This window comes from Pteronotus mesoamericanus, unplaced genomic scaffold (genome assembly GCF_021234165.1).
Source record: "Pteronotus mesoamericanus isolate MK-2021 breed Mesoamerican mustached bat unplaced genomic scaffold, CSHL_Meso_final contig_169, whole genome shotgun sequence".
NCBI lineage: Eukaryota > Metazoa > Chordata > Mammalia > Chiroptera > Mormoopidae > Pteronotus > Pteronotus mesoamericanus.
Window position 1 is genome coordinate 29,114,571 of NW_026555068.1, and position 27,429 is coordinate 29,141,999.

At 62.1% G+C, this 27,429-nt stretch overlaps 1 protein-coding gene across 1 annotated transcript in view; it reads right to left on the reverse strand.

The window, feature by feature from the left end:
- The window catches only part of DLGAP2 (DLG associated protein 2), a 190,724-nt gene that overhangs the window by 32,751 nt on the left and 130,544 nt on the right, over window positions 1-27,429 (reverse strand). Inside the window, exons 9-12 of the mRNA XM_054565854.1 lie at window positions 18,380-18,445; window positions 10,603-11,657; window positions 5,853-6,046; window positions 149-296 (exon numbers count right to left, since the gene is read on the reverse strand). Of these exons, the coding sequence (XP_054421829.1) occupies window positions 149-296; window positions 5,853-6,046; window positions 10,603-11,657; window positions 18,380-18,445 (1,463 nt within the window). The remainder of the gene's footprint in view (window positions 1-148; window positions 297-5,852; window positions 6,047-10,602; window positions 11,658-18,379; window positions 18,446-27,429) is intronic.

The following is a 27,429-nucleotide window of genomic DNA, read 5'->3' on the forward strand; positions in this document are numbered from 1 at the left end:
GCAACTGCACGTCTGTCCTGGCCCCACCCCGGACCTGGAGCTTCCATCCCTGTGACTCGCCCCCCCGCCCCCACTGCAGGACAACATCTGGGATAACACAGCTTTGCAGATGAAACCCAGGGGCCAAGGGGCAGAAAGGAGTCCCCACCTGGCTCACACAGCTGGCCTGGCTCAGCGTGCTGACCGCCCTCATGTAGCTCTGGTTCCGGGAGCGGAACTTCGGGGAGCTGTAGTTGGCAGCGAGGTCTAGGCTGTGGCCGGCAGGCCCATCACTGGCAGCGGGCAGGTAGCTCTGGCTGCAAGGACAGAGGTGAGGGGAGAGACGTTCCGTGAGCGGTGCCGGAGGGGGCAGGGGGCCCAGGGATCGTGTGAACGAATGCTGGGAAGCTGCTTCCCATTTCTAGCCTGCGCTCATTTGCGGGCAGACACCTTTGCCTCCCGGAGATGATCCCAAAGGTGACGTTTATGGATGTGAACTTTGTTGGAAACAACAGGGGAGGCTATTAATAAAATCCCTTTGAATCCTGACATTTGATGGAAAGGCAGGAAATTAGGATCCCGCCCACATTTTCAAGAAAGTACCAAAAAAAGAACCGGGCTCTTGAGCTGAAGCCAGAAACCATGGAAATCTTGTAAGAGCAGGTCAGCCTCTGGCAGCTTCACCCTCTCAGAGAAACAGAAGGGCAAGCGGGCGGCCTGCTCCCCCCGCCGTTGCAACTCGGGCGCCGCTGTCCCGGTGAAGCCGTCCGGCCGACGGGCAGGCTGCGAAACCCAACCCACCGCATCACCATTGCCCCGCTCCCTCCCGAACTCCCTTAAAAATTGATTCGCTCTGGCTTCCCGTCGGGCGATTTAGAAAAATGACGAACGTATGGGGAAGCCAGGCAGCTGGAGGGTCAGCTTAGCTTAAACCTTGGGCACGTGGGACCCGTCACGATCCGCACACAATCTTCCTGCAACGGACGCGCTAGGTCAGGTCGCCGTGCAGGCCTGGGAGCAAACAGGCGCGCAGGCCCCACGCTGCAGGGTCGCAGCCCTCAGCTGGCCGCTGGCGTGTCCCGCGCTGCCTCAGCAAACCCTTGATGGAGCTTGTTCCTTCTGTGACTTCTTCAAAAACGGGGCAGCAGAGGAAAACCTGGACTCAATTGCGCGTCCTGAGTAAGTCGAGCCCGGTTGTTACAGATTCGGAGTCACTTATTCCGTGAAAGCTTTCAGTAATGTGTTTTATATATTAACAGAGCGCAGTGTGTAGCATCGCGACAACTTGTGTTAAAGCCGGGCCTCTCACAGAGTCTAGCCACCCACCTTCCCTCCGCGCGGAGAAAAGGGAACGGGGAGGCGGCGGCTTTCAGCCAGCGCCGCCCTGAGAGGCGGGACCGCTCTCTGTGCGCCGTCCTCTGGCTTCAGGTTGGGTCCTGCACCCACACCAGCAGGGGTGGCCGGCCCTCTGCACCTCTGTGGGCCCCGGGGCGGCGGCTGGGGGATGGGGAGCACACGCCCCCGCGTGGCCGCCTGGTTGTCCCACACGGACCGTCCACGGGAGCAGCGCAAAGCCAGGGGTACCCAGGACTCCGCCGCGTGCAGGGCTCTCGGGGACCCTGCGTGTGGCCAGGGCCCCCATCCGCACGTGCCTGTGTGTGCGCCCAATGCGGCGCCGCGTGCAGGGCCCTCCGGCAGCTGTGCAGACTCTGTGACACTCGGCTTGCCTTTGTCTTTGAAAAATGTCACTTTCTGCTTCTCTCCTGTGCTTCTCCTTGGCCTTGAAACCGCTGGTTTCATCCCAAGTGTTTCTGCAAACCAGTTCTGATACCTTGTTTTCCGCCACCCCCCCCCCCCCGTCACGTCCTCGGGTTACCCAAGCCGGGTCCCCCTGCTGGGGTCCCGTGTGCAGCCCGGGCCGGGCCCCGGCGGGGAAAGGGCGGCCTCAGACACAGAGCACAGGACCTCCGGCGGCATTCCCGGGAGACGGAGCACATTTGGGTCCTACGTGTGAGACGCTTATTCGAACTCCCACTCATCCTCTTTATTCCAAAGCCACGCTTGCCACTCACAGGAAAGCTGCTGTTGCAGAGAGGTAATAACATACGCGCTTCTTTTACACACAGACCTCAGTGGGCACTGGGCACACACCACGTCCTGGACGACCTGAGAGAATTCCGCACTGTGCTGACCCATTTGATCTTCATGAGAATCCCACTGGGTGGGGCCATTCACACCCTCGTCGCGCCCACGGGGAGACTGAGGCACGGTTGGCACGACCGTGGCCCAGGCTCACACAGCGCAGTGGCCGTGCGGGGCTGGGGGCCAGGCCAGCTGCCGCTGCCTCAGCCCCAGCCCCAGCCCCTTCGCCCGAGTCCTGAGAACTTAGCTGCTGGGTCCCAGGAGCAGAGCCAAGAGGCCTGGTCCTCTAGTTTCACGCTTGTTACATTTAATAGAATTGTTTTCACTACAGCGGTTTAGCGTTTTATAATGCAGTGACCAAGAAGGCTGGATATCCTGAAAACTCACAGACCTGGGGACAGAGAACCAGACACTGAGACTGGTTGGGGCCACCCCCCCGCCCCCACGCAGCACCTGGCGGGACCCCGTCCAGGGTCCTCCCTGCTGTTCGCTAGAAACCTGCCCGAGGAACCCCTATCATCCTGAAATCCCCTCTAAGCCTCTCGGTCTTCCCCTCGGTTGTCAGGATGAAAATGTATTTTCAGGTACAGACTTGGTGGCAGCTCAGGGAATTTTAAAAGGTGACCCTAACAAGTTCCCTAGAATGACACGAGAACTTTTTTTTTTTTTTTTTAGCATTTTTCCCTTTCACGTGACGCTGCCTTAGAGTCACCGCCTCGATGACGCCAGGCCCTGCCTCGGAAGCGACAGGAGTGGAAAGCGACTGCAGAGAGGAGACAGCCCCCGGGGCCCTGCCTGCACCCCCGTCGGCCGACGGGGCAGAGCTCCGGGCTGGGCCACGGGCTCACAGACCCCCGGCGGCCTCTGCTCCCTGGGAGATCAGACCCACAGAACAGAACACGGGCTACTTCCCAGGAAACACCCGGACACCCAGGCAAACCCGCCGCCCCCTCCGGAGGCGCCACGCGGGCCACACGGGGGAGGACAGGGGACGTTCTCTCTGCACTGACTGTGCGACCACACGCACGGCGTCTGTCTGTCCTCATCAGGCGGACCCGGCGTGACCGGGGGCTGAGTGTCGCTGGGTCCCACGGGGGTGGAATATTCTACACAGAGTGAGGACACACGTGGGGGCACACGCGTGCTGTGTTCCTCTGAGCACACGGGCATCACCCCGATGTCTTCAGCGCATGTTTTACATAAACTCAGATTAATCGCCCGGTTTCAGTGTTTTAGACCAAAGTGTCCTCCCAGCCCTGAGTTCGGGAGACGGAGGCCTGCTTGTCCCGTCTCGTGCTCCAGTGGAAACCCGGTCAACCTCGGACCGCACGGGGGGCACTGTCCGGGGCCCCCATCCCTTCTCGGCCTGTCCCTGAGGCCACGACAGGCTCACGGAGCCTCCTCGCGGCTGCGCCACCTCCCGATGCTCAAGGTGTCCCTGGGACTCCTGCAGCCACTGTGTCCTCAGGGAACCTGCCGGCACTGCCGGCTCTGCCCCAGAGCCTGTGAGCAGCGGGGTGGGGCCGGGGGCCGGCCTTCTAACCGGCCTTCCTTCCAGCACTCACACCGGGAACCGCTGCGTGCAACCGGGAAAAAGGAGGTTGATTTAAACCCTGACATTCAGCATTTCGGATGTTTATTTTTTCCAGGCCATTTGCTAACGTCTTTCCTTATAATTTGTTCTTCCAACGAAGCCAAACGACAGAGGCCACAATAAGGGACTGTACTTAGGGAGAGAGAGGCAGGCAGACCGGCCCCCGCCTGGGCCACAGGGCACACGTGCCCTGGAAGCGCTGCTTTTGGTGCTCGGCGGCCCCCCAAGGGCGCTGACCCAGCAAGGTGGGCTGTTTGTGTTGCAAGTGCCCCCGGGCGCCCAGGACAGGGACAGAGACCGCCCTCGTCCTGACCGGTCACGCTGCGAGGGATGTTAAGTGTTACCAGAACTCGATGTTCTGAAGGATGTAGCGAAAGAGCCAGCGTCTTTCTAAAAATCTTTCTTCTGCCATTCGACTTGCTTCAGAGTTCAGCTTCTGACTGAGTTTTAAGGGAAAGGAGGCGACGTCGTGCAGAACAGCATGAGTTAGAATCCACGTGGAGGAAAGCAAAGTCCGTGGGTGTTGGGGGTGTTTTCGTGCTCTTGGCAGGGATGGGTTTCTGAGCATCAATCTGAACCCCGTCGCCCTGGGCTTGGGGGCGGGAGCCTGGGCCGTCCTGGAGACGAGGCCCAGGCCGGCCTCTCACTGCGAGGAAGGAGGGGACCTCGGTGCTGCGGGCAAGGAGCCCGTGGCGGGCGCGGGGCACGCGCGCTCGCGTCTGGGGGTTGCCAGGCGAGGCAGGAGGACGAGGACCTCGCCAGCGCCGGCCCCTCCCGCACGCCGCCCTCCGCCGGCGTCCTCTGTCTCCTCTGCGGCCGCGGGGGGTCACACACTTCCCGAACGAGAAGGAGGTTCACGCCGACCTGACCACCCGGCCGGAGGCACGGACCCCAGGCCGGCTCGGCCCCACGCGCATCGTGCTGCCGCCCCGTGTCTCAGGTCCCCAAACAGCAGGCGGGCTGATGTCGGGTCCCTCCCCTGACTGCGGGGTGGCGGGGTGGCGGGGTGCCCCACACGCCGTACAGACCCTGATGCAGCCCTGCAGTCGCTGCTCCCAGCGGTCTCCTTGCCCACAGGCTGTGTCCCCACGTCCCCTACATGCGCGCGCGTGTGGGGCGGGGCCTCGGCTCTGTGCCCGTTGCTCCCTGCCCAGCGTCTGGCCCCCGAGCCCGGCACACGCTGCGGAGGGAGACGGGGTGTTGGCCGCACCCCTCCGGTCAGCTGCACAGTCGCTGGGCGGTTGAACGGAGCTCGGTAATAAAGACGCGGTTCACGCCAGTTAAACTCCCAATTTTGACTCTGGTTTCAATTCAAAGTTATTTTTCCTCCCGGAAGCGAATGTCAAATGAGGACTGTGGAAGTCCCACCAACGTTTGGCTCGTTACTCGGTGCCCTGGGCGCGGGGGGGGCGTGTCTCCAAAACAAGGCCTGGACGACCTCCTCCAAGTGTCAGGACGCACAGCTCGGGGGCAGCGTTGGCAAACCCCGGCAGGCTAGCTCGCCCCACCGCTGGCCTTCACTCAGGACGGCTGACCGCCCCGACCGGGCCTGCGCGGTTCTCCCCACGTACCCAAACCACGCTGCCGGGACCGGGCGCACCCCCAGCGTGGCTGCCGAGAGCAAGGGCAGACGCGTCGCTGAACGGTTTTCTCCACTGCGGACACTTATCAATAATGTAATAGCATGTGCAGCAAAACGCCTCCATTTCCTGCCCTCACCCAGTATGAAAGTGGTTGCCTACAAATTCACTTATGAAGTTAGAGTGAAAAAGAAGTCCCCCTGTGATTCTCACACACCCCTTACACCCACGCGTGTGCACACCCACACGTGTGCACACCCACACACTCCCAGGTGAGCTCCTGAGAAAACTACGGGGTCCATCTGAGAAGACCTCGGGGGACCTCGCTGGCTGTGGCAGTTGCTTTCGAGTTAACGTCCGACGCAGACCCCACCCGCGTTAGCTCCTTCGTGAGCGCCCAGCGAACAACCCGAGGCCTGGCTTTTTCTGAAAGGACTTGCACACGGAGGGCCACAGAGCCTAGTGCCTCCACCTCAGAGACCACCTTCAGTGGGGACCGCAGGCCCGGGGGGGCTGAGGCGCGAGGCGCGGGCGGGGCTCGGCGCGGGGGGCCTTACGTGCGCAGGCCTGCCAGCGACGTGAGCAGGGGCTCCGGCCGCAGGGCCGCCGTCGGGGACGTTTTGGGGCTGGAGTCGGACTCCCCGCTGTCCTCGTCGCCCATGGCTTTGATGTAGCTGCCGCTCCGCATCCTCCGGCAGGGGATCTCGTCCTTGCCCCCGACCGGGCACCCTGCCCACGCGTCCTGCGGCACCTGGGAGAGAACGGACACACCGGGTCAGCCTGTCCCCGAGGGCCCTGTCGCGGCTGTTCTGGGGACAAGTCCTCCTTGATCCCGTCGCCACAGCCGGCCCCTGTCCAAGCCCCAAAGCCCAGATGGGGGCCGCGGGCTGCGCTGCCGCGGAGACCCTGCAAGGGCCGGGGTGTGGGGGAAGGGAGAGCAGGTCAGGACTGCGGAACGAGGGGCCCCGTCACCCCAGCCTGACAAGGACATTCACAGCGGTGTCCCTCCGGCGCCATGGGACCGAGACCACGAGAGCGCGGGAGGACAAAAGCGTCGCCCTGTGGAGGGGGAGGAGGAGGGACCAACGCCAGGGGGAGGAAGCGTCCATGTTGCGAGGGTGCCCGGCAGGGAGGAGGTATAAACCCCGACACTTGGTGGTCCCCTGGTGGTCCCCGCGCCAGGTCCCTAAGCCTGAAGGAGGAGGGAGCAGTGTCCCATCCCCTCGCAAGCGGCTCGGTGAACCGAGCCACCGACTGCCGACTGTGCGGGGCCGCGGCCAGGCCACGTCACCCTGCAGGTGTCCCCGGACCCCAGGGTCCGACCGCTGAACGCCGCCTCAGGGCCAGAGGAGGGGGCACTGGCAATGCTCCGCGGGGGGCGGTTTCCAACGTGAACCCCGGCTGCACAGTGGATGCCGTTCCGCCCGGACAGCCATGGTGCCGGAGACACATGTGCAGGGTGGGGGAGCTCACAAGCAGGGGGTGATTTCAGGCCGACAGCACTGGCATTTCTAACACTCAAAAGCAGATCCGGCTGCCCTGTGCACGCGGTGCAGCGGGGAGGCCGTGGGTCAGCAGGAGAGACAGCACCATGGGCCCCGATTATTTCTCTTCCTACGTAACATTTCCTAAATTTTCTACATGGACCATGAATTTGTGATATAAAATAAACACTTCCAATTTAAGAAAGCCCGCCTGCAAGGGCAATCGTTTCAGGAGAGGAGACAGACGTAACACCCAGGGAATTACGGTTTCATCAGCAGAAGCAGGCGGAGCAGGGGGAGGTCCCCGGAAGCTGCAGACAGAAGCCAGTAGCCTGGTGGGGGCTCCTCACAAGTGGGGGCCTGGGGTCCGGACTCATCTGAGTCTGAGCAGCAGGGAGGTGCGGCCGAAGCGGCAACGGCCCCGGCTCTGTCCCTGCGCTGGGAGGAGGCGGCTGGGCATCCCAGGGAGGAAGCGGGGCGGAGGGGCAGGGGGCTGAAGGCCGCCTGCCAGGAGAGAGACGTCCCGCCGGCCACTTGCACAATTTCTGTGAATTAAAAATGTGTTTCCATAAGAAACAAAGTGAGAATGGTTGACCAGCAGCCTGTGTTTTTCTGTGTCTGATTTCAGAAGCCAGTATCGCATCTTCGACAGCAGCAGCGTCGGTACAGAAGGAGTGTCAACCAGAGTTGGGGACAGACTATGGACGCGATTCCAGAGCGCATGCAGGGACTGTCACAGGGCCTGCAGAGGGCCCTGGTGACGCCGAGCGGCCAGCCGGCGATGAGTGGGCAAATCCCCCCAGCGCCCGGTGCAGAGAACACGCTGCGTCCCACGCTAGGGAACGGCCTCGTGACCCCCGGCTGAGTGACAGGGCAGCCACCATTTCTGAGCTGCCGTCTTCCTGAGGCTCACAACGTGCACAGCCGGCGTCTTCTGCTTCTGGCCCCCGGGGCGCCTCGGCTCCGCCCCGTGCGAGATACCTTGCTTTCAAGCAGGTGCACGGGCACCGGGGGGAAGGGCCAGGTCTCCTGGTGACCGAGGGAGACCACCGCCGCCACGCGCTGCGCTTCCCCGAGGAACGGCCCTCCTCACTGGCTCCACGCACTGTTTCACGCGCGCAGCCCGCCACCATCGCCAGGGGACCCCCAGAGCAAGGCGCTGGCCTCTGAGCTGCCCGACCTTACAGGAAACCCCCACGTGCCAGCGGGGACGCCGGGGGGCAGGCCTGGAGCCCCTCTGGGCCAGTCATGGCTGCCACAGGCTGTGCGGACGCAGTGTCCGGCGCCCACGGGACCGGTCTGGGGGAGTCCGAGAAGTTGCGGCACCTGCTCCGTGTGGCGTGGGATTCTGCGTGTTTTCTGTCTGTGCCTGCCTGAGCCTCAGGCCCAACTCTCCTCTATACGTACACCAAGCTGTTGTTCCCCCCTTGGTTTTAATGAACACCGACGTTTCCAGGGAGGCGGCTAACCACGCGGCTCAAGGGCGGGGGGGCTCTGTCTGAGGTAGCGCTTGACTGAGAACAGGTACCGTCTCTGGAGAGCCCACCGCTGAGAACCGGCCACCCCGACGCCTCACCTGCCGAGGGGGCGCCTCACCTGGGGCCAGGCGGCGGACTCCCCGCTCCACGCGCGCCTGCCGCGGTGCCCGGCACCTGTGTGTGAAAGGTCGCGCTCTTAGTCAAAAGCTACGTTCCTCTTGTTTGTCGCACTCAGGCCTGGACACGTCGCGTAAGGAAACGGACATGGCGTGCGGCTCTCCTGCCCGTGCGTTTCGTTTCGACATGATTGAGGAGATGTTTCATGCCTTCGTCACAAGCAGGACGCTCTGGTATGTCTACACGCCAGCCGCCGTATGGGCAGGAACGCTTCATAAGCAACTACACAGACGTGTCAGGAATCCATGGAGCCTGGAGGGCTCCCTGCAAATTCCGTAGGACCTGAGGGGCCTTCTCAGTAGACGATGTTCTCGCCCAGCTCAGCGCACCTGGGCACCGGGCTGTGGGCGGTGGGGGCATAGCACCGGAGAGACGTGAGCACGCTCGGGGGCTCGCGGGCCAGCGGTCATCACGAGGACAGATGTTAGGGCAGAAGCTGCCGAGCCGCACCCAGGGGCAGGCGGCCTCACGCTGACACCGAGGGAGGGAGGGACGTTTTCTGCACACTACTATGGGCGGGCCGAGCATTCTGACGCCTGGGGACGTGTTGGGCAGGGCTGCAGCCCAGCCGGCCCTCTTGCCCGCACCTTGGAGCCCCACCCACCCCTGGCACCTACTGGGGCGGAGGAGGGTGTCCACAAGGCAACACATTTCGTGACCTCACAGCGACCACTGAGAAACCCCGGGCATGGGAGCTGCAGGGCGGGTGATGCTGCGGGGCGGCCAGCGTGGGCGGCACGAGACGCAAGACGCATCGGCGGACTGGCCGGCTCCCAAACGTGGCCTGCGGGTCCGCGGCCCTCAGAGCTGGTGTCCCCTTCAGTGTGTGGTGACGGCGTTACAGGCACGACGCCAGAGGAAGAGCCCTGACCGCCGGGTGGCTCCCGACCGGCAGGCACGGAACAGTCACTGGACTCCATGGGACCTGCCTCAGAGGCCCGGCACAGGCAGGTGTGAGTGTCCCGGAGACGCGGGTGTGGCCACGTGCTGGCAGGTTCTGAAGCTGTGTGCCCAGCACAGGCGGCCCGTGACCTGACAATCTTACCGTTTTTCAGGGTCAGTGTTTTCTCTAATTAAAACGTCAGGAAGGGCGGCTGGAGGGCCAAGGAGAGGGAGTTCCACAGGGAGAGTGGGGAGCAGGCAGAGGGGCTTTTGGTGGGAGGCGGCAGAGCCGCTGCGGCCGGTGGGGATGCCCAGGGCTGCAGCGCCACCTTCACACCTCCAGGGGTCGCTGGAGACTCCCGGTGACAGGCAGAGGAGCCAGAGGTCCGCGCCTCTGACAGGGACCATGAGAAGCCTGGTGTCCTCCCCTGTGGCACGTTCAGGGGGTCCTTTCATGTCTGCACAGGGTCACAGCTTGTCAGCCGCACGCAAAACTCGCCTCTTTTACTCTGCTGTAAAAACGTCACCCCCCACCCGTTTGCCTCTGGAAAACCCTGCCTGCGAACGCAACGCGGCTCTAGCGCCGCCTTTCACACAGGACCAGGGGTCTGGCGGATGGGCCCGGACGGCAGTGGCAGTCGCCGCAGTGCTGGCCCCCGACCCCTGAGGGGCCCGCTCACCAGAGGCCCGGCTGCCGGGACTGCACTCAGGCGGGCGCGCGAGCGCGAGCCACGGAGCGCGAGGAACTCGCGTGTCAGAGACGAACGCCTGGCCCCCCACCCCCGCCCTGCTCCCGGCGCGGCCGCTGGGCCGGGCGCTCCCGGAAGCACCCAGGGGCGCCTCCAGAGGCCACCACGGCCCCTCACGCCCCGGGCTGGCGGGGCTGGAGGCGGGTGAGAGGGCGTCACGGGAAGCAGAGGGCGTCACGGGAAGCAGAGGGCGCCACGGTCCGCCGCCTCTTGCCACTGCGGCCCCCCACCCGCGCTGGCCTCCAGCAGACACACTCAATGTGGGCCCAGAGGGACGGGAGGGGCCCTTCCCGGAATCGCACCCACAACGCTGCCGTCGCGGGGATCCGGGAACTTCCCTGCGCCGCAGGCCCCTTCCCCAGGCTGCGCCGGCCGCCTCTGGACCAGGAAGCGTTGCTGCGGGCGGACCTGACCCGCTGCCGGCTCTGCAGCCCAAGGGCCCTCCAGGGACGGGTCCCCCGTGTGTGTTCGAGGGCGGCCCCCCGAGGGTGCCGCGAAGACCGCCGGGCACGTGGCCCCCGCCCCCGGGCTCCTTACCTGGAGGTAGTGGCACGGCCGCAGGGGCGGCCTGATCTCCGGGGGCGCCGGGGGCTTGTCCAGGTTCAGGGAGCTCTTGCGGTAGGCCTCCTTGGCCTGGCTCACAGTCAGCGTGGACCAGGAGCTGCGCTTCATGTACTTGGCGTCTGGCGTCATGGCCAGGCCCTCGCAGGCGGAGCACTTGACGTCGTTGTTGCTTTTGGACGTCTTCAGGGACAGGTCCCCGAAGGGCCCCGGCAGCGGCTCCGGGTAGCAGTGGGGGGCGTGGTCCGCCAGGTGCCTGTTGACCACGCTGGAGGCCCGGCAGGTGCTGTCGCTGTCCAGGTTGTCGTCGGAGCTCCACCAGCTGCTCAGGCCCGACCTGTGCTTGCTCTCAGGCTTCCGGTCCTTGCTTTTACTCCGCTTGCTGTGCTTGGGGTGGTGGCCGTGGTGGTCCTCGCCCCGGCCGTCGCCCCTCGCCCCGTTGATGTTGCCCTTGGAGGAGCCCTCCAGGGAGTGGGACTTGGTGAAGAGCTTCTGCACTGAGTGCACGAGGTGCCGGATGCGCCCGGGGCTCTCGCCGCGCGGCTCGTTGGCGGAGGAAGTCCTCTGGTACTGCAGCGTGTGGAAGCCGTCCCTGTGCAGCGGCAGCTGCTTCTCAAACTGGTCCAGGAGGTTGGCGGGGATGCGGTTGGCCTTTGCGCTGGCGTGGGCCACAGCGCAGTCGTCCCTGGCGTCGTAGTGGGAGCTGCAGTGCATCCTGGGGAAGGTGCTGCTGGACACGTGGTCGGCCAGCACCAGAGGCAGCACCGCGCACTCGGAGTGCACGGAGCTGCGGGGCGAGCAGCGGCGGCGGTCCAGCGGGCAGCCGTCCGCGGGGCTGAGCAGGTAGGGCTGCCGCACACCCGGCCCGCGGTGCAGGTGCTCGCAGTCCTCGGGGGGCGCCAGGCCGCAGGTGTGGCCCGAGCACAGGGGGGGCGGGTTCCGGCTCCCGGACAGCCCTTTCATGTTCCTGGGGGCAGGGGAGTATCTTTCCTCATTGAAGTGCGGAGCGGGCGGCCACGAATACTGCTGGTCTGCAGAGAGAGCACAGAAATGCCTCATGAGCCCGGGGTGGGGGAGGTTGACGTGTCGGCAAACGGAACCCACGTCAGACACCCACGGCTGAACTGTTCTATCTGGGGGTCAGTGGTCACTTGGTCTGGGCACTTGCGTGGGCAGTGCTTTTTTATACCACGTCGAGTGCTTCAAAGTACAAGAATCTCAAGGAGAATAAACTTCCACGATCCCAATGCTGTTTTACAATAAGTATTTTCTGTACCCTACATTCATCAGGTCCCCTGAGAGCAAGATTTTGTGGTATTAAGCAAATAAACCATTTGAAGGAAAAAAAATACATTTGATTTGAGTATTATATGCATATATAATGGGGTAAGGCATATAATATATAGGAAATATAAGGCTCTATTACAGTACATAACGTGCATATATACTTTGTCTATATTACGCACACATCCATGTATAATATGCATCTAGAGTCTGAACATACGAGGTCTGCCCAGGAGCCCAGCCAGTGTTAATGTGACCTTTGCATGCCATTGATGTGACCTGGCAGCCAAGGAGAGGGGCCTGGAACGCGCACGTGCGGACAGTGACGACGTAACTGTACCGGCCAGTGGGGGCGGTAGGTGCCGCACGCCCGCTGTGTAGCCGCTGCAGTCAAAGGGCCTGAGTGAGCGGAGACACAAATCTGCACCAGATTTCAGGTTACGCTCGAACGCTCCTCCGAGGAGACTACTGGGGTGCTGCAGGAGACTTTCGGGGACGACGCAATGAGCGCAACACAAGTAAAACTGTGGCACATACGCTTCAGAGATGGCTGACAGGCTGCTGAAAGTGACCCCTGTTCCGGGTCCGCCCGCGTAGGGGGTGCTGTCGACAAGCACTCCCGGCCTCCCCAAAGTGAAATCCCCCTGGACAGGAGAGAGACGTCAGACCCTCGGTGAGATTCAGGAAAGTACGACGGGGCAGCTGGGGGCGACGGGGAGACCGGCGCGAGGCCCCGGGGGCCTCCTTTGAAGGGGCCTGAGGCGCAATTGTCCTGTGTACAATGTGTCTTTTGTATCTCGTATCTTTTTCTGTAAATGTCTCTGTTTGACACAGTACATGGCTGCGTACTTTCTGGATAGACCTCCTATAACGTATAGATGCATCTATAATGTGTGTGTATAGCATACAACAGGCCTACCACACAACGTCCACAGGAAGCAGACTAGCACAGCACTTCCCGTGTGCACGCAGTCTGTCCGTGTGGTGCACGTTCGTAATGTGCACCTGTGCCGTGCGAGCATCTCATGTGCCGGTGCCTCTGCACGGGGCACAGGCAGTGGGTACGACGCAGGCAGACCCGCGGGCTAGAGAAGCCAGTTCTGACGAAGAGGCGGAAAGAGTCTGCACGGCCAGGGGCCCAGTGGTGGTCTCGGGGGGAGCCTGCAGGGGGCCCCGCTGCCCAGCTCTGCCGTCCCTCCCAGGGCTGCTCGGCACGGTGGTCTCCGTGGGGAAGGGGAGACCAGCCAGCTCCTGTGGCCCGGGCTAGCTCCTCTCCACAGCCCCCAACGCCCCCCACGAGGACTCGGGGGCGGGGGTGTGGCGCCCCCCTCTCCGGGCCCCGCCCCCGTGCCCTGTCCTGGTCTGCGGGAGCCCGGAGGCTGTGCCCGTGACGCCGCAGGGCCTGTCTCCTGGCACCGGAGTCACGGTGGCCGGGCGCCGTCCTCTGTGCGTCTGTCCCAGGAAGGTGGCCGGGCGCCCAGCCCACGTGGGAGAAGGGGGCCTGTGGCTCTCCCTCTCTGCCCCATCCCCTGCCTTCCTGGGCCCTGCCCTGGCTGAGACCCTCGGTTCTTGCCACGGGGGCCACAGTGACCTCGACGGCCCTTCCTTTGTGCCCCTTCTGCCCTCATCCACCCAAATGTCAGTGGCTGGAGTGTCCCCACTTTCCAGCTTACCCACCCTGTAAGCCCTGGCTCCGCCCCCGCTCCCCAGGCCACCCCCAGGGCCGGCCCAGGATGCCCCAGCCTCACCTGTCCGTGCAGGGAGGCGCGCGGCGCGTTCCTCCCGCCCGAGAGCACTGTTCCTGACTGTTCCTGTTATTCCACGCGCCCCGCACGGCCTGTCCCCGAGGCCGTGCTCAGCACGAGACGTGTGAGCCCCGGGGGCTGGTGGGCAGGGGTGGGGGGCGGTGGACTCTGCTCGGAGGTCCCGTCGGGCCATTTGGCAACACTCACGTCCCCAGCCTGACGCTAAGGCTGGCGTCGCTCCGAGCAGTGAGAGGTTCTGCGGCCGAGCCCGCCAAGCCCCAGAGCCCGTCTGAAGAGCAGGCCCTGCTGGGGTCCCGGCCGCGTCTGCACGGCGAGCGTAGAGCTGAGGGCAGTGCCCAGGGCCCTGCTGTGCTTTCAGTCACTCCGTCTGCCTTTCCCTTTCAGTGACTTAAGTTCCGTCACAAGAGCACGGTCTTGGAGCCGCGCGGTCCCAGCCACGGTCAGCGGCACCGCTGCGCTGTCTGCCGCGGAGTCTGATGTCCTGTCTGAGGCTCACACAGGTCGCCGGAGGGCGGTCACGCACACAGAGCCGCACGCAGACAGCGGTGACAGCTCCCGGTGGGGTGTTGGAACAGCGGCTGACGGCCCACCCGCCAAACCGCGAGGTCAGCCGTTCAAACAGGACGCGTGACGGCCAGGTGGGAGGCCTGCCCAGCAGGTGAGCATGGTGCCAACGGGCAGGTGTGGCCAGGCTCTCCGGGCAAGGGGGGCTCCGGTCGGGGAAGGGGCTCCTTTGGCTGAGCTGTGGCCGCTGCCGCCAGGAGCCTGCCGTGTGGGGAGCAGCTCGTGCAGCAGCAGGTCCACTGGTGACAGAACAAATCCCATCCTCTTTCCTGGGGCGTTGACACCCACACATTCCGAGGAAGGCTTCGTGCAGCAGCAGCAAAGCAGGGACAGCTCAGCGGCTACACGGGACGCCGGTCTGGGGGTGGCAGTCACAGCCGTGGGCCCCCCGCTGCCCGTTGTCCGGAGGCCACCACTCACCTCGGCAAAGGCTCTGGCCCCATAAGCAGCGGCTGGCAGGGCCCTGTCCCCGAGGCCCTGACGTGCCCCCACGGGTCCTACTGGAGGGACACAGGCACCTGCTTTTGCGACCAGAGCAGCTGAATCCAGTGAACCCCTGGGGGACAAACCCGCATGCACAGGCACAGGACTCACACCCTCAGGCTGGAGACGGGACGGACCGCGCGGATGAAGCAGGGCTGCCCCCGAGCCCAGCACAGCCGGGGCGGCCTGCGGGGGCCTGGCTGACTCCGAGGCTGGAAGGGACTGCGCAAGGCCGTCCGAGCGCACGCAGGTGGCGGGGGGGTCACTTCCTGGGCCAGCGATGTCCCCGACAGAGGCCGGGGTCCCCGCCTGGCCTGGGCCTGTCCGGGACACCCCTTTGGGACGTCACGGTGGCCCTCCTTTCCAGACCCCTCGGGGCACAGGCTCCCCCAGAGCAGAGACCGCAAGGCCCCCACGCTGTCTTGTCGCGATGTCTCCCTCCGGCCGTCAGTGCTGTCCGTGAACGGCCCTGTCCCCGCCGATGCGAAGGGCGCGCGTGCCATCCGTCACGCTGATCCAGTCCTGGAGGTTCCCCACTCGGCCTCCTCCTGCCTCCCTGGCCCGCGGCCACGGGCTTCAGGGAGCCTTACGCCGTCTGCGACTCCAACGTACAAAACAGGCTGTGAGGCCATCACTCTGGGGAGCGTCTCCTCCGTCCACGGGGACTTTGCTTCCCCGCGATGGTCGTCCGCTTGGCTCAACAAAATGTGTAGAAATTCTGTGCAGGTCTGGACGTTTCTTACCTTCACAGCCAAAAGGAAGATTCCATCCATTCAAACCACAGTCTTGGCTAACGTTTAGGAATTTATGAACATTTATAGTTTGTTTCATGCTGGATCACGCACACTGCTAATTACACACACACACTCACATCAATAAATGTTTATTGATTTTACAGAGGAAGGAAAAGAGAGAAACCTTGATGTGAGTGAGGAACACGGATCGGCTGCCTCCTGTACAAGCCCGACCAAGAATCAAAACCACAGGCTTCTGGCGCCTGGAAGACGATCCAGCCACCGGAGCCGCCCGGCCAGGGCAGTGGGGATCAGTCCCGTCACCCACCCACTTTCTGTGAATAAACGAGGCATAAAGGCCTCGTGGAAATCAAGCAGCTCACCGGCTGCCCAGGCAGGCGGCGTCCGCGCTAGCGCCTGCCTGGTCGGGGGCACACAGGGCCTCGCCCGAGTCCCACCCCCCGCCTGCGGCTCCCGCGTCTGTCGGGCCCAGAGCACAGTGTGCTTCTCAACACGCACATGCACATGTAGGCAACACTTACTCTTACGTGGGATGTACTTTGATGTTTTCTATTCTATAAATTCTGTACATTCCCGTCCTTTTTCTATTAAAAAAAATTTCTGCTAGTGACTCAGGAACTTGAATTCACAGCTCATTGAGTTGCAATCTGCAGTTTAAAAATCTAGGTCATGTAAATATCAACAATTGGTCTGTTTCTTGCCTGATTGGCAAAAACTACATTTTTGGGCGCGCCACAGAATTTCAGTAACTAGTACAAGTGTGCCACGAGGTGAAAAAGGTCGGCTATCACCGACGCGCGGAGGCAGACTGGGACGAGATCTGTCAGGACGATCGCTTAGTAGGTTGACGCCTCGCCCCTGGGGTGCACCCCTGAAACTACTGCAATAACATATGTCCACTGCCACTGAAAAACAAAAATGATTCACACGTGGAAAAGTGAGTATGTGAAAAACACTTAAACCATCCAGCAATGAGGGAAAACAAAGCCCCCCACGGGAGAGGGGGGTTCGACGAGCTGCACCCCCCGGACCGACCCCGTCCGTCGCCCTCTCCTTCCGCCCTTCCCGAGCCTCCCCGCCCGAGACCACTCCCGTGCGAGAGCCACCATTTCCTTATCTGGGGTGTCGCCAGCCTCCCTCAACTGCTGTCATTAAAGTGTCATTTCAAGAGACCGGCTTTGAAAGGAGAAACAGACTTCACAGGCGGTTGTTCAAGTCTGTGTGTGCGCGTGTGTGTCCACACACACACCTGGAAGCACCTGCTTCCTTCCCACCGAGCCCTCCCCGCCCCTGTGGGGACGCAGCCAGAGGACAGGAAGGGGCAGCTCGGAACCTGACCCTGACCTTGGCCATGTTTCCAGCTTCCAGGCTGTGAGGAATCGACTGCTGCTGTTGATGCGCCGCCCGGACAGAGGAGGGCGGAGCGTGTGCGCGTGGAGGCACCATGGGGCCCGTGAAACTTCATGTCTGAGGCAGCAGCCTGGCCAGGCAGCAGGCCCTGGCGTGCGCCGGGCGGCCGTCCAGCTCAGCGGCTGCAAGCCACTCCGAGGCTGACATTTCGGAGAAAAGGGAGGGAATGCGTTCCAGCCACTTAAACGAAATGCCCCAGTACCCTCACTCAGTAACGGGGGAACCAGCCTTAATGTGTCTGTGTAGAACCAAGGTTTTAACCTGACATGGTTGAAATGAAGTCCACCGTTCAGAACGGTCCCTGGAGTAACAGGCATCTCCCCTCCCCTGCGGCCAGGCCCTCCCCCTCCCCCCCCTCCCCAGCAGCTGCTGCAGGACTTGGAGGTGAAGGGGGAGGGGGAGGTGTTGCGGGTGGGGTGGGGGGGTCGGGGGGTGGCAGGGACAGCAGGGACAGCTCCACTAAGGATTTAGTAAACGAACACATTTTGTTAGTCTCTTGCACCAGGCCACTATTTTTGGAAACTTCTAGAAACTTATGAGTATTAGGAAAATACTCGTAAATTCCTAATCTAGTTACAGTAGACGATACATTGTCCTTTCAGAACCATTCCTGGTGTCCTCATTTTAAATCAAAAAGCAAATTTTTTTGGTTTCTCATTTTCTCTAAAAGAAATTACAGCTTTGTACAAATGGACTCCTTCAATTTCCAACACTTTTAAGTCAATCCAACGGGCAACAGGTTGATTGGAGAAAAATCTGAAGTAAATTTTAAAAAATTCAAATTTAAACATAAACTGACTTGCACGGTGCAGCCCTGAGCCTGGTGGGGCCCCAGAGCCCAGTGCCACCCACAGCAACCTTCGCGCTTGCTCTCTGATGTGTTCACCCAGCACTTGACATTTCTAACAGATTTTCGCCTTTTTATGCAAACACACTTCCATGTCAGACAACAGCCAACTCCAGCCCCAGCTTCCCGGTGTGGCACAGCACCACAATTTCCACGTGACCTTCTCTGGCTCAGGCAACACCCACGGCGACAGGGGCAGTGCCGGTCAGCCTCTGCCCACAGCGCCCCGAGTCTGCCCAGAGAAATCGGCCCTTTGACGGTCAAGGCACAGAGCTGCTTGGAAAAAAACGCAAAGAACTTTCATGTCCTGCGGTTCACTCGGGAGCAAGAGTTCACCTCGAAGCATACGAGGAGAGAGGTGGTGTTCACATGTGCAGACCTGCATTAGTAATGTTAGTAATCTGCCTAAATAACTAGTAACAATAATCTGCTTTAGTGATTAATACATGCCGTGTTCCTGCCTAAAATTCCAGAATGTCTGTAAACTACCATTTCGTAAAACCTCCCATTTCACTCAGGTCTCTGAAGTCAGACACATGCTCAAACACGTTAGTAGAAAGGTTCACGTGTACAGAGGGGCAGGCGGTCCTGCCCGAGAGTCTGCGATGGCCGCCGCGCGCCCAGGGCTGGTCCCGGAGCCCTACCTAGGTCCTCTTCCACCGGCCCCGGGAAGCTGATGCCCGGCTGGACCAGGTCCCCGCCTTCTTCCTCTGCAAAGAAAGAAACAGAGCCACAGTTCAGTGTCTGGCGCGACCTGAGTCACACAGCACATCTGCAACGCGCCTCCCCTCGGACGCCCCAACCCGGAGACGCGGCCATGTCTGTCCCGGTGCCCCGCTCGGAGCCGCATCTTGTGCCGAAGCCTGGGAAGGGCCGCCTCCCTTGGGAGCGCAGTGCCGCGGTCACCTCACCTCCGCTCTGCGTGGCGCCAGGCTCCGCACACTTCGAGGGCGTGGGGGCGGAGCTCGCCGTGGGGGCGGAGCTCGCTGTGGCCAGGTGGCCACTTGGCAGGGACCCTTGTGCTGGGGGGCTCCTCCCCAACAACAGTGCCTGCCTGCCTGGTGTTATCACTTCACATCAGATCAGGCAGGTCAGTTCTGTCCAAAACACAAGCCTCCTTTCCTCCAGCAGGGAGAGCGGGCTGGGCCACCAGAGACATCGAACCACCACGGTCTGGCACTCTGGGCCTCGCATGGGCTCGATGCGAGACACACAGGCCGCCCGCCCCCCACGTGGAGGTGGGGTCTCACGCCCCGTGTGCCACGCATCCCCAATGTGCCACGAACGCCGTCGACGAAATTCTGACGCCACCTTCTGACGGGCGCTCGTACTGCGCCCCACCCCCGAGCGCAGACTTGGAGGCCACCGCTCCAGGCTGACCCCCACCAGTGACACCCGGACAGTGGGCTGTGGCACTGAGAGCCCGCCAGCGCCCACTGCCGTCACCCGCCACTCCCCGCGAGTTTACAAAAAGCGAGGATGCCACCGGCGGTCACGCCTGGGGCCGGGTTGTGGCTGAATTCCACCTTGGGGGCTCTCTCAGTCGCTGCCTAAAATGAAGCACAAATGCTATGTGTTTTAAATACATACACGTTACGCGCTCATATACATGTAACCAGTGTCTGAACTGGGTCAAGCGCGTCGCTGGGTGAAGAAAGGTCTGGGGGACCGGGGGTGTGCGGGTCGGTGACAGGCTCACCCCGCACAATGCGAAACCGGAGCGGCTGGGCTGCTGTCTGCTGCAGATGCAAGGAAACGCTACGGTAGCCCTAAAAAATGTGGTTGCCATGGAGCCTGTGGGCCCTCCCCGGGGACTCGCCGGAAGTGCCCTCCCTCGAGGGCTGGGACAGAGTCAGGAGCAGGCGACGCGGAGCCCGCACGGCCCGGCCCGCGTGCACAGAGCGCGGGGAGAGCAGGGCACAGGACCGCAGGCCACGCGGGCATGGGTGCGGCTGCCGGACACGCAGCCAGGGCTGCAGAGGCGGCGGGGGCTGGGTCTGTGTGCCAGGCGCGTCCGAAGACACGGCGCTGGGCCCTCGTCGCCGGGCCCTCGTCGCCCCCTGCCTGGCCTTGGTGTGGCGACGGCGTCCGCCTCCACCGCGGCCGAGGGCTCCCCCACAGGAGGTGGCGATGTGCCCTCCGGGGTGCGGCCCCCGCATTGGGGGCGCTGCCCCTGCCCCCTCCTGTCCCCACGTGGCTCACGGGACTGGCTGGGGCCACGGCTGCCCCTCCACCCTGGAGAGCCCTGCTGGCCGGAAGACGCGTGATGTGGACGGCAGGTGGGGCCCCTCTTCCGACGTCTGTGCACCCGCGCCCCCTTGTGGCCACGCTCTCCGCGGCTCCGGCAGGCGGCCATCGCCGGCATGCGGGGCAGAAGAGGGGCCTGGACGGTGGGCGGTGGTCCAGTTCCTTTCACCCGTCTGTTTGGAGGTATCACCAGTGAATGACCCTTTGTCTCCTGGTGACCTGGCTGCTGGACGCCCCTCAGGGTCCGCAAAGAAGCAGCGGCCGCGCCGGCGGCCGAGCTCCCGGCTTTCAGACGTGCTTACACACCAGCACCGAGCCGAAGCGCGTGTATCCAGGCCATGGGGACGGGAAGCGGAAGGGGTGCAGCGACGCGGCGGATGGAAGGAAAAACAACGTCTGTATGTGAAAAGGGAGCCGCTTGTGAGAAGGTGCCGGACCTCTGGGTACGAAGGACACGGTACTGTCACGGTCTCCTGACCAGCAGGAAGCCGAAGACAGGCCCTGTCCCCTGCGCCGGGACCTACGGCCTCACTGCTCGACACGTGTTGTCGCCAGTGGGAGCAGCTGGGTGTCCCCACCTCCCCGTGGGCAGCCGGGGGCCACTGCCCACCTGGGCAGAGACGGCGAGGGGCTGCCGCCCTCCCGTCCGGGGCCCTGCTCCCGCGCCCTGTTCCCGCAGCACCAGCCTCCCTCTCAAACGAGATCCGCGCGGATGCCACGCGGTCGAAAGGCTGGCTCTGAGGGCCCCTGTGCAAGCCCTGGGACAGCAGGCGGGTCGTGGGTCCCCGTCCCTCCCGCCCGGGCCCCTGGGTGCTTCTCGGCAGAGCCCAGAGCCTGCAGAGCGCTGGTCGGGGGAGAAGCAGGAGTGACCAGAGGCTCCCGCCTCCGGGTTGTGAGCGGGATGTCCCCTTGTTTTATTGGCGGGACCACGCGCTCGGTCACGGGAGCAGGGCGTGAAGCCTCTGCTACAGTCAGGCTTTCAGACGTGGCCGACGCGACACAGGGGACCCATCTTCACTCTCCGTTGAGTCCAGGTGCACCCTGGGCTCCCTGGGCCCCATCCCACCAGCCACCGCCCAGTCCTCCCCACTCGGGCCCCGGGGCTCACCCCGGCCTGCAGAGCGGACCCCAGGCTGCTGGGCATCCCCGCTTCACCCCGCCATCGGGTCTACCCGCGCCCCGGCCGGTCACGCACGCACACCTGCGCTCCCCGAGATCGGCCTCAACCGCCCCTCACGGTCCAGCCCCTGCGGCCGGGTCCCTGCGGAGCCGCCGCCCTTCCACCCGGCGCCGTCTCCTGTCGGGGGAGGACGGTCCGTTCCCACCCGTGACCTGCCTGAGGGTGGAGACGGCCGTGGAGGAGGGGCCAGGTGGCACATGTTACATATGAAAATGTGTCCCCACCGTGTGATGGTGGCCGGAGACTGCTCCTTGTGGACACGAAGGGCACGGGCCACGGAGCTGCTGGGATTCCGGGGGCGGGGGGAGCGGGGGCGGCCGGAGCGGGGGGCGGGGGGCACTGACGGCAGCCCCTTCAGGGACACGCGCAAGGGACGCTCAGCAAATTCAGCACCCGAGCGCCGAGTGCACCGGGGGGCGATGCAACAGTGCCCAGCTTCCCGAGTCTCCTCGCCCGCTCGGCGCACTGCTGACGAGCGCACCTGACGGCCGCGCCCGAGTGGCTCCAGTTAGGGGCCCGCTGCGCGCGGTGGGACAAAGGCTCTGACTAGCGCGCGGGCTGGCTTCCCTGCCTCCCCGGCGCCGGCGCCTCCTGGCTCCCCTCGGACGGCCCTGGCCGTGTGCCCAGTGTCACTTGGGAGCAACAGTCACGTCTCAGCAGACACTGCCCCTCGACCCGCAGAATTTTCACTGCCGTGTAAATGCCACGTCAGTCAGTCAAAGGGAAAAACTCGGAGTCCCTGACGAGGTGACTCTGCTCCAACAGGAAAGACAAAGGGCCCTCGCAACAGGTGGCAGCCCCGTTGCAGACGGCGGGCGTGACGCTCGCTCACCCGGGACAGGGGCCGGTGACCCCGCATCTCCCATATCCAAGCTTGGGGGCCTGGTCTCCCTAACGGCTGACGAACGCGCATTCAAGTGAGTCACAAAATCACCTTCCCAAGGAACCCAGTTCTAGGAGCAACAGGCGCTTCATTTCAAACTTCTCTGGACTCCAAAACAACAAAACTGCTGAAGTAAAACGCGGCCCGATTCTCACCTAAGTATCTGAAAGCTTCCCGGTGAAACTGTGTCTGTCTGCTGTCAGACCTGACAGGCTGCACCTCAAAAGTGACATTAATTATATTTTACATAAGATGTTTTGAATCTAGATTCCAAACGAGGGCAGCGTTCAATCTGTGCCAATGCCGTCTGCACTTAATAAGGTTCTGCACCACTTTCGTCGAAGGTGCAGCCATCATGTTTCAGCTGGAAGTGCTATTTTTAAGGCAGAGGGAAGGGCTCTTTGCAGAGCTCAGAACCACCAGACCTTCGCGTCTGGCGTTGCGGCTGCCACGCCTGTGCCACACACCTACGAGTGCGTCCAGAGCGCACAGCACAGAAACCAGCGTGTCCGTGTGCCTGACTCCCGTGCTCCCTGCCCCCAGAGTCCCGCCCGACCACAGGCTGTCCCCTCTTACACCTGACGTTCAGCTAAGCGAAGGGTGATTTTTCATGTGCCCCACGCAATATCCACAGTTTATCTGAGCTTCGGTTAGAAGAACAGTCCCCACGCACAGGAACCCTGACTCTGTAGGGGACCCGCCGTGTCGCTAGGGCCTCGGCCTCCACCTCCCCCGCTTACTCCACCTGCTTCCCGGACAGGAGCGCTCCAGGCATGTCGCCACAGACGCACACGCTCAACGCTGGCCGTAAACGCTCTGAAATCCCTTCCTTGACACGTGGCCTCAATTTCCCACACTTGGTGGGTTTTTGGCGTCTGGCGCTGCCCCCTCGTTCCCCCCAGGACGGCCCCCTCCCGCGTGATTTGTGGCTGGCCGTTTCAGACCTCGAATCTCTGTAAACACCCACTTTCAGTCCTGTTCAGCCATAAAACTGAATTTTGATCTATGTCCCTAGGCCTCGCTGTGACTTACGTTCACCACCCTGGATATTGATAAGAGTGAACAACGTTTGTTAAAAATGACAGAGGAACCTGGCGGGCTATTATTCACCAATGAGCCCCGCCTGAGGCATCCGTCTTCTTGTACAAACACTGCGCCCCAAGTGTGCTCACAGGCATGGCTCCGGGCAGCACCGGCCCGGTCTGGTTTCAGGCCCTGGGATTCCGGTCGCTTTCCTGGGACGGCTGCAAGGTCCTGGACCTGAAGCCAGGCCCGGGGAGGACTGGGGCGCTGGGTCAGCCCAGTGGCGCTGGTGTTGTCTCGACCCACCCAAATGGCTGGTGTGGGCCACCTCGCAACGCTGGGGCACGGGGCCTGACACATAAGCTGGGATGTCCCAGTTTTCCCTCCTTAGAGCATCATGGGGTCAGTGGCTGCACCAATGCCGGTTGGACCACACGTCGGTGGCACAAGAAAAACAACAGAAAACAGAAAGGAACCACAGAAAACATTTTTCTTTTTATTGAAGAAAAGGCACTGCTGAGATTTCCTAGAGATTAAAAAAAAGGAGCCTGAAAACTGGATCCTCCCACTTGGTCGGCAGGAGGAAAAGCCCATAAACCGAACTCTAGAAATGCTGTCCCACTGTCCCCGAGCGCCTCCCTGACTTGCTGTCCTGGCCCAGGGGCCTGCGGGGCGCTGGGGGAAGCCAGCGCTGGGAGGGCCCGGGCGGTGCCGCAGCGCAGTGCGTGTGCGCGGGGGGGGCGCTTAGTCCCGCCCCCACCCCTCTGCCTAACACCCAGCCATGAGTGGATGGCTCCTCCAAACCGCAACGCTGGGCCCCCGGGGCCACTGCGACCGTCGCTGCGTGTACTCGGGACACAGATGGGACAGGCAAGCATTAGGTTGCTTCGTGTCACCTCTCCACAGAGGCCGTGGGGACGGCAGCGGAAACCTGCTTCCTTCGTCAAAGGCCCCGCCCCCTGGAAAGCATCGTGTATGGAAACCAAGTGAGGGTGAGGGGCGAGGGGGCCGGTGAGTGACCTGGCCAGGCTGGCACCCCAGGAGCAGAGACCAAACCGAGCGATAAGTCACAGCTGTGAGAATGGAAATGCTACCGAGAAAGGAACGGTGGCAGGTCCCCAAGGGAAAAGGGCTGACTGGCTTCACACACCGGCACAAGTTTTGACAAAACTCAGCGAATGAATGAGGCTCTTTGGACTTGTGTGGATACAGGCGTGAGCTCATTTGCGTAACAGTGGTTCAAACGCTGCACCAAGGACTCCCCGCCATGGGCTCGGCCGCCCGCCTGGCCCCCCAAGGGCCGTCCATGTCCGTTTCCCAGCTGTACCCAGGGACCCGTCGATGCCTTGTCCGGTTCTGCGGTCGGCGCCCGGAGCTATCTTTGAAGGAACGGCGCAGAGCAGGACAGGACAGGACAGGACAGGACGTCCAGGATGGGAGAGGACAGACGAGGACAGACAAGGTCAGAACGTATCTCACACGCTGAAGTTGACTGTTTTGGGGGACACGGTCCCTGTGTGCGCACCGGTGTTGGGGTCCCAGGTCAAATGCCTTTCTTACGATGGGCTGCAGCCAGAGTGTTTTAAAGCTGTTGGTCCTGGTGGCCAACTGGACTCAACTGAAAACAAAACAGAACCCAAGCAGAGCCCAGCAGCCTCCCCTGCCCCGGGGCCTCTCACACTGGCCGCCCTCCCGGGAGCCCCCGCCCTAGGCGCCCACCCGCTGACCCAGCCCTTGGGGGGCAGCTCCCGGGATCCTGTTTCAACCAGTAGGACTGAGGTTTTCCCCATCCAATCAGAGCGGTGCAGCTTTGACCAATCAGAGTGGCCCCATCCCGCCCAAGCAGGACAGTGGCCTTCTGGACCAATCAAACTGCAAGGATTTAATCCTTATTTGCATGAGGGTGAACCAATCAGGGGCCGGGACGGGGACTTCTGTCCCTATAAGCCGGCTCCCCTTGGCTCTCAGGGCCACTGTGTCCCCACTGAGGACGGGGGTCCCTGGCTGAGACGGACACCGACACTGTCCTGCAGGACAGGCCCGGCCGCAGGGCCCGACAGCCGAGCTGCAGGAGTCCTGCTGGTGAATTGTCACCGAGGACCATCCCTTGGCATGTGAGAGAAGATAAAAAAGTCCTAGCAAATGTCTGGATAAATATTTTTTGAAGCATTTAATTTAAAAATTTAGAACTGCGTTAATATTTGTTTAAAAGATCAGAACTGAGGGTCTGGTTTCTTTACGGCGAAATAAAAACAGTCATGAGACACAGTTCCATAAGAAGCCACTTGGAGACGGGGGAATAGGTAACAGCGTGTCTGATTAACTGGCCTCAATTATAAAGCAACTTAAGATTGACCCCGAATTCTCAAGCTTATGTTATTCCATGTTTCAAAGGAAAAAGATGGGGGAGGACAGACCCCGGGAACTGAGGAACTATTCTAGGGAACGTATCCCTGTGGTGCATGTTCCTGCTATTGGGGAGTTGCCACCAGAGTCACCCCATCAACCCCAGGAAACGAAAGTGCTTGTTAATGTCCTTCTAGCCAACGCACACGAGTCTCAGCGCCCGCGGCTCCCACAGAGGCACCGCAGAGCCTGACACGCCCGGAGGGGCGCCCAGTGGAAGTGACGGACGCTCGCAGTTAACGCGCCCCCACAATTAATCAACTTTACAAATACATGCGGCGCTGCGGCTAATTGGAAGAAGAAATGAGTCCAAGCTCATTCGAAGTTTCTCTGGCAGTGATAAACGGGCGTACTTGAGCAGACATCTTTCTAGGATTCCTCCGCTGCAGCATTAATTATGGATGATGAAGATCATGGCTTCAGACAGGAACAAGACGCATGTGACAAGCAACCACCCCTCCCCGCGGCACTTTGGACGTCGGGTGCTGGGAGGGACCCCAGGCCCGCCTGCGCGTACCGTCTGCACCACGGCCGCTTCCCTGCCCAGCACCGGGGTCGCCGGGCCCCGACGGCACAGCACGGGGGGGGGAGCGCTCAGTGACGGGGCAGGCCCCCGCCCCTCCTTGGGCACCAGGCCCTTGGCACCCTCCCCATTGCTCTGTGTGCCTCTGGGTGCTGGACACCCTCTGTGTCCCCTTGGGCCACAGCGCCGCTGCCTCCGCAGGGCACCCGCTGTGATCTGAGCCCCGAGCCACCGGACCACCTGCTCAGGTGCACCCGGTCTGCTTTCAGGCTGGCAAAAAGCCACGGGCCCATCACATGCCGCCTGGAAGAAATTTTTAGGGTTTCGTGAACCACAAGGCCAGCGAACACCCTCATCTCAATACATTAGAGGGAACCGCAGGGAACGGACATTTCTGAAGGTCAAAGACACCGAAACACCAGTCAGCTCGTCAGGCTGAACATGTAAGAAGGAAGATGTGGTAGAATAACTTCACAAAAATCGTAATAACAGAGGAAAAGCTTTTATCCTGACTGTGGGGACGTGCCCCGTCAGTCAGGACGCTCGCCTGACCTGCACGACAAAGTGACTAAAAGCTCAGAAGCAGTGCGTCTCCGTGACGCTGCGGGAGCGAACGCGGGGCTCGCGAGGGCAGAGCCGGTTCCGGTTCCGTTCACAGCGGCGGCCCGTCAGCACCGCCCTGCATCACAGGTCACAGCGGTTCCGCGGACCACGGAATTTCACGCGCCCCTGGCGGAGGGTTAACGGAGGCCAAACACCGAGGAGGCGGCCGCAGTCCTGTCGACTCGGGAGAAGAGAAGGTCGCTTGGGATGAAGCGGTGGGTGAGGGGCACGGGTGGCCACGCTGGGCTTTTCCCTCAGGAAGCTACCTACACTGTGTGTCTGGGGGGAGGAGAAGTACAACAAGTAACCGAAAACGAAGCGTGAGCACCGGGAAGGAAGATGCCACTTCCAGTAAAAACCAGCTACAGTTTATTCCAAAAGGAAGCCGGCTGCAGCCATGTTTGCGAGGACCCTTCCATCTCACCAAATCTGCAGCTTGGATCTGGCGCCGCGGACCGGTCCCATGGGCATGCAAGATGAAGCTCCACGCTGCCGATCAGGGGAGCAGCCTGTGCTTCCAGTGACGGGGCACAGACGGGCAGGCCGGCACACTCCCTGCCCACGTTTCTGCTTCCCTGTGGTCTTCAGGCCCCCTGAGAAGCCCCAGTTCCTCTTTGGAACAAGAGCAACGGAGACATCCAACCCTGGCGTCTCCCCAAGACTATTGCTGTGTTTGCCCAACGAGGACCATTTTTATGGATTGAGACTATAACTTCGCTACTTAAAAAAACTGTAACTAAGCAAAACAATGTGGAGTGATGAAAAATACGAATGCCCCACCTAACGTATGTAACCTGCTTCAACAGGCTTACGAAAGCCGTGCCTGAGG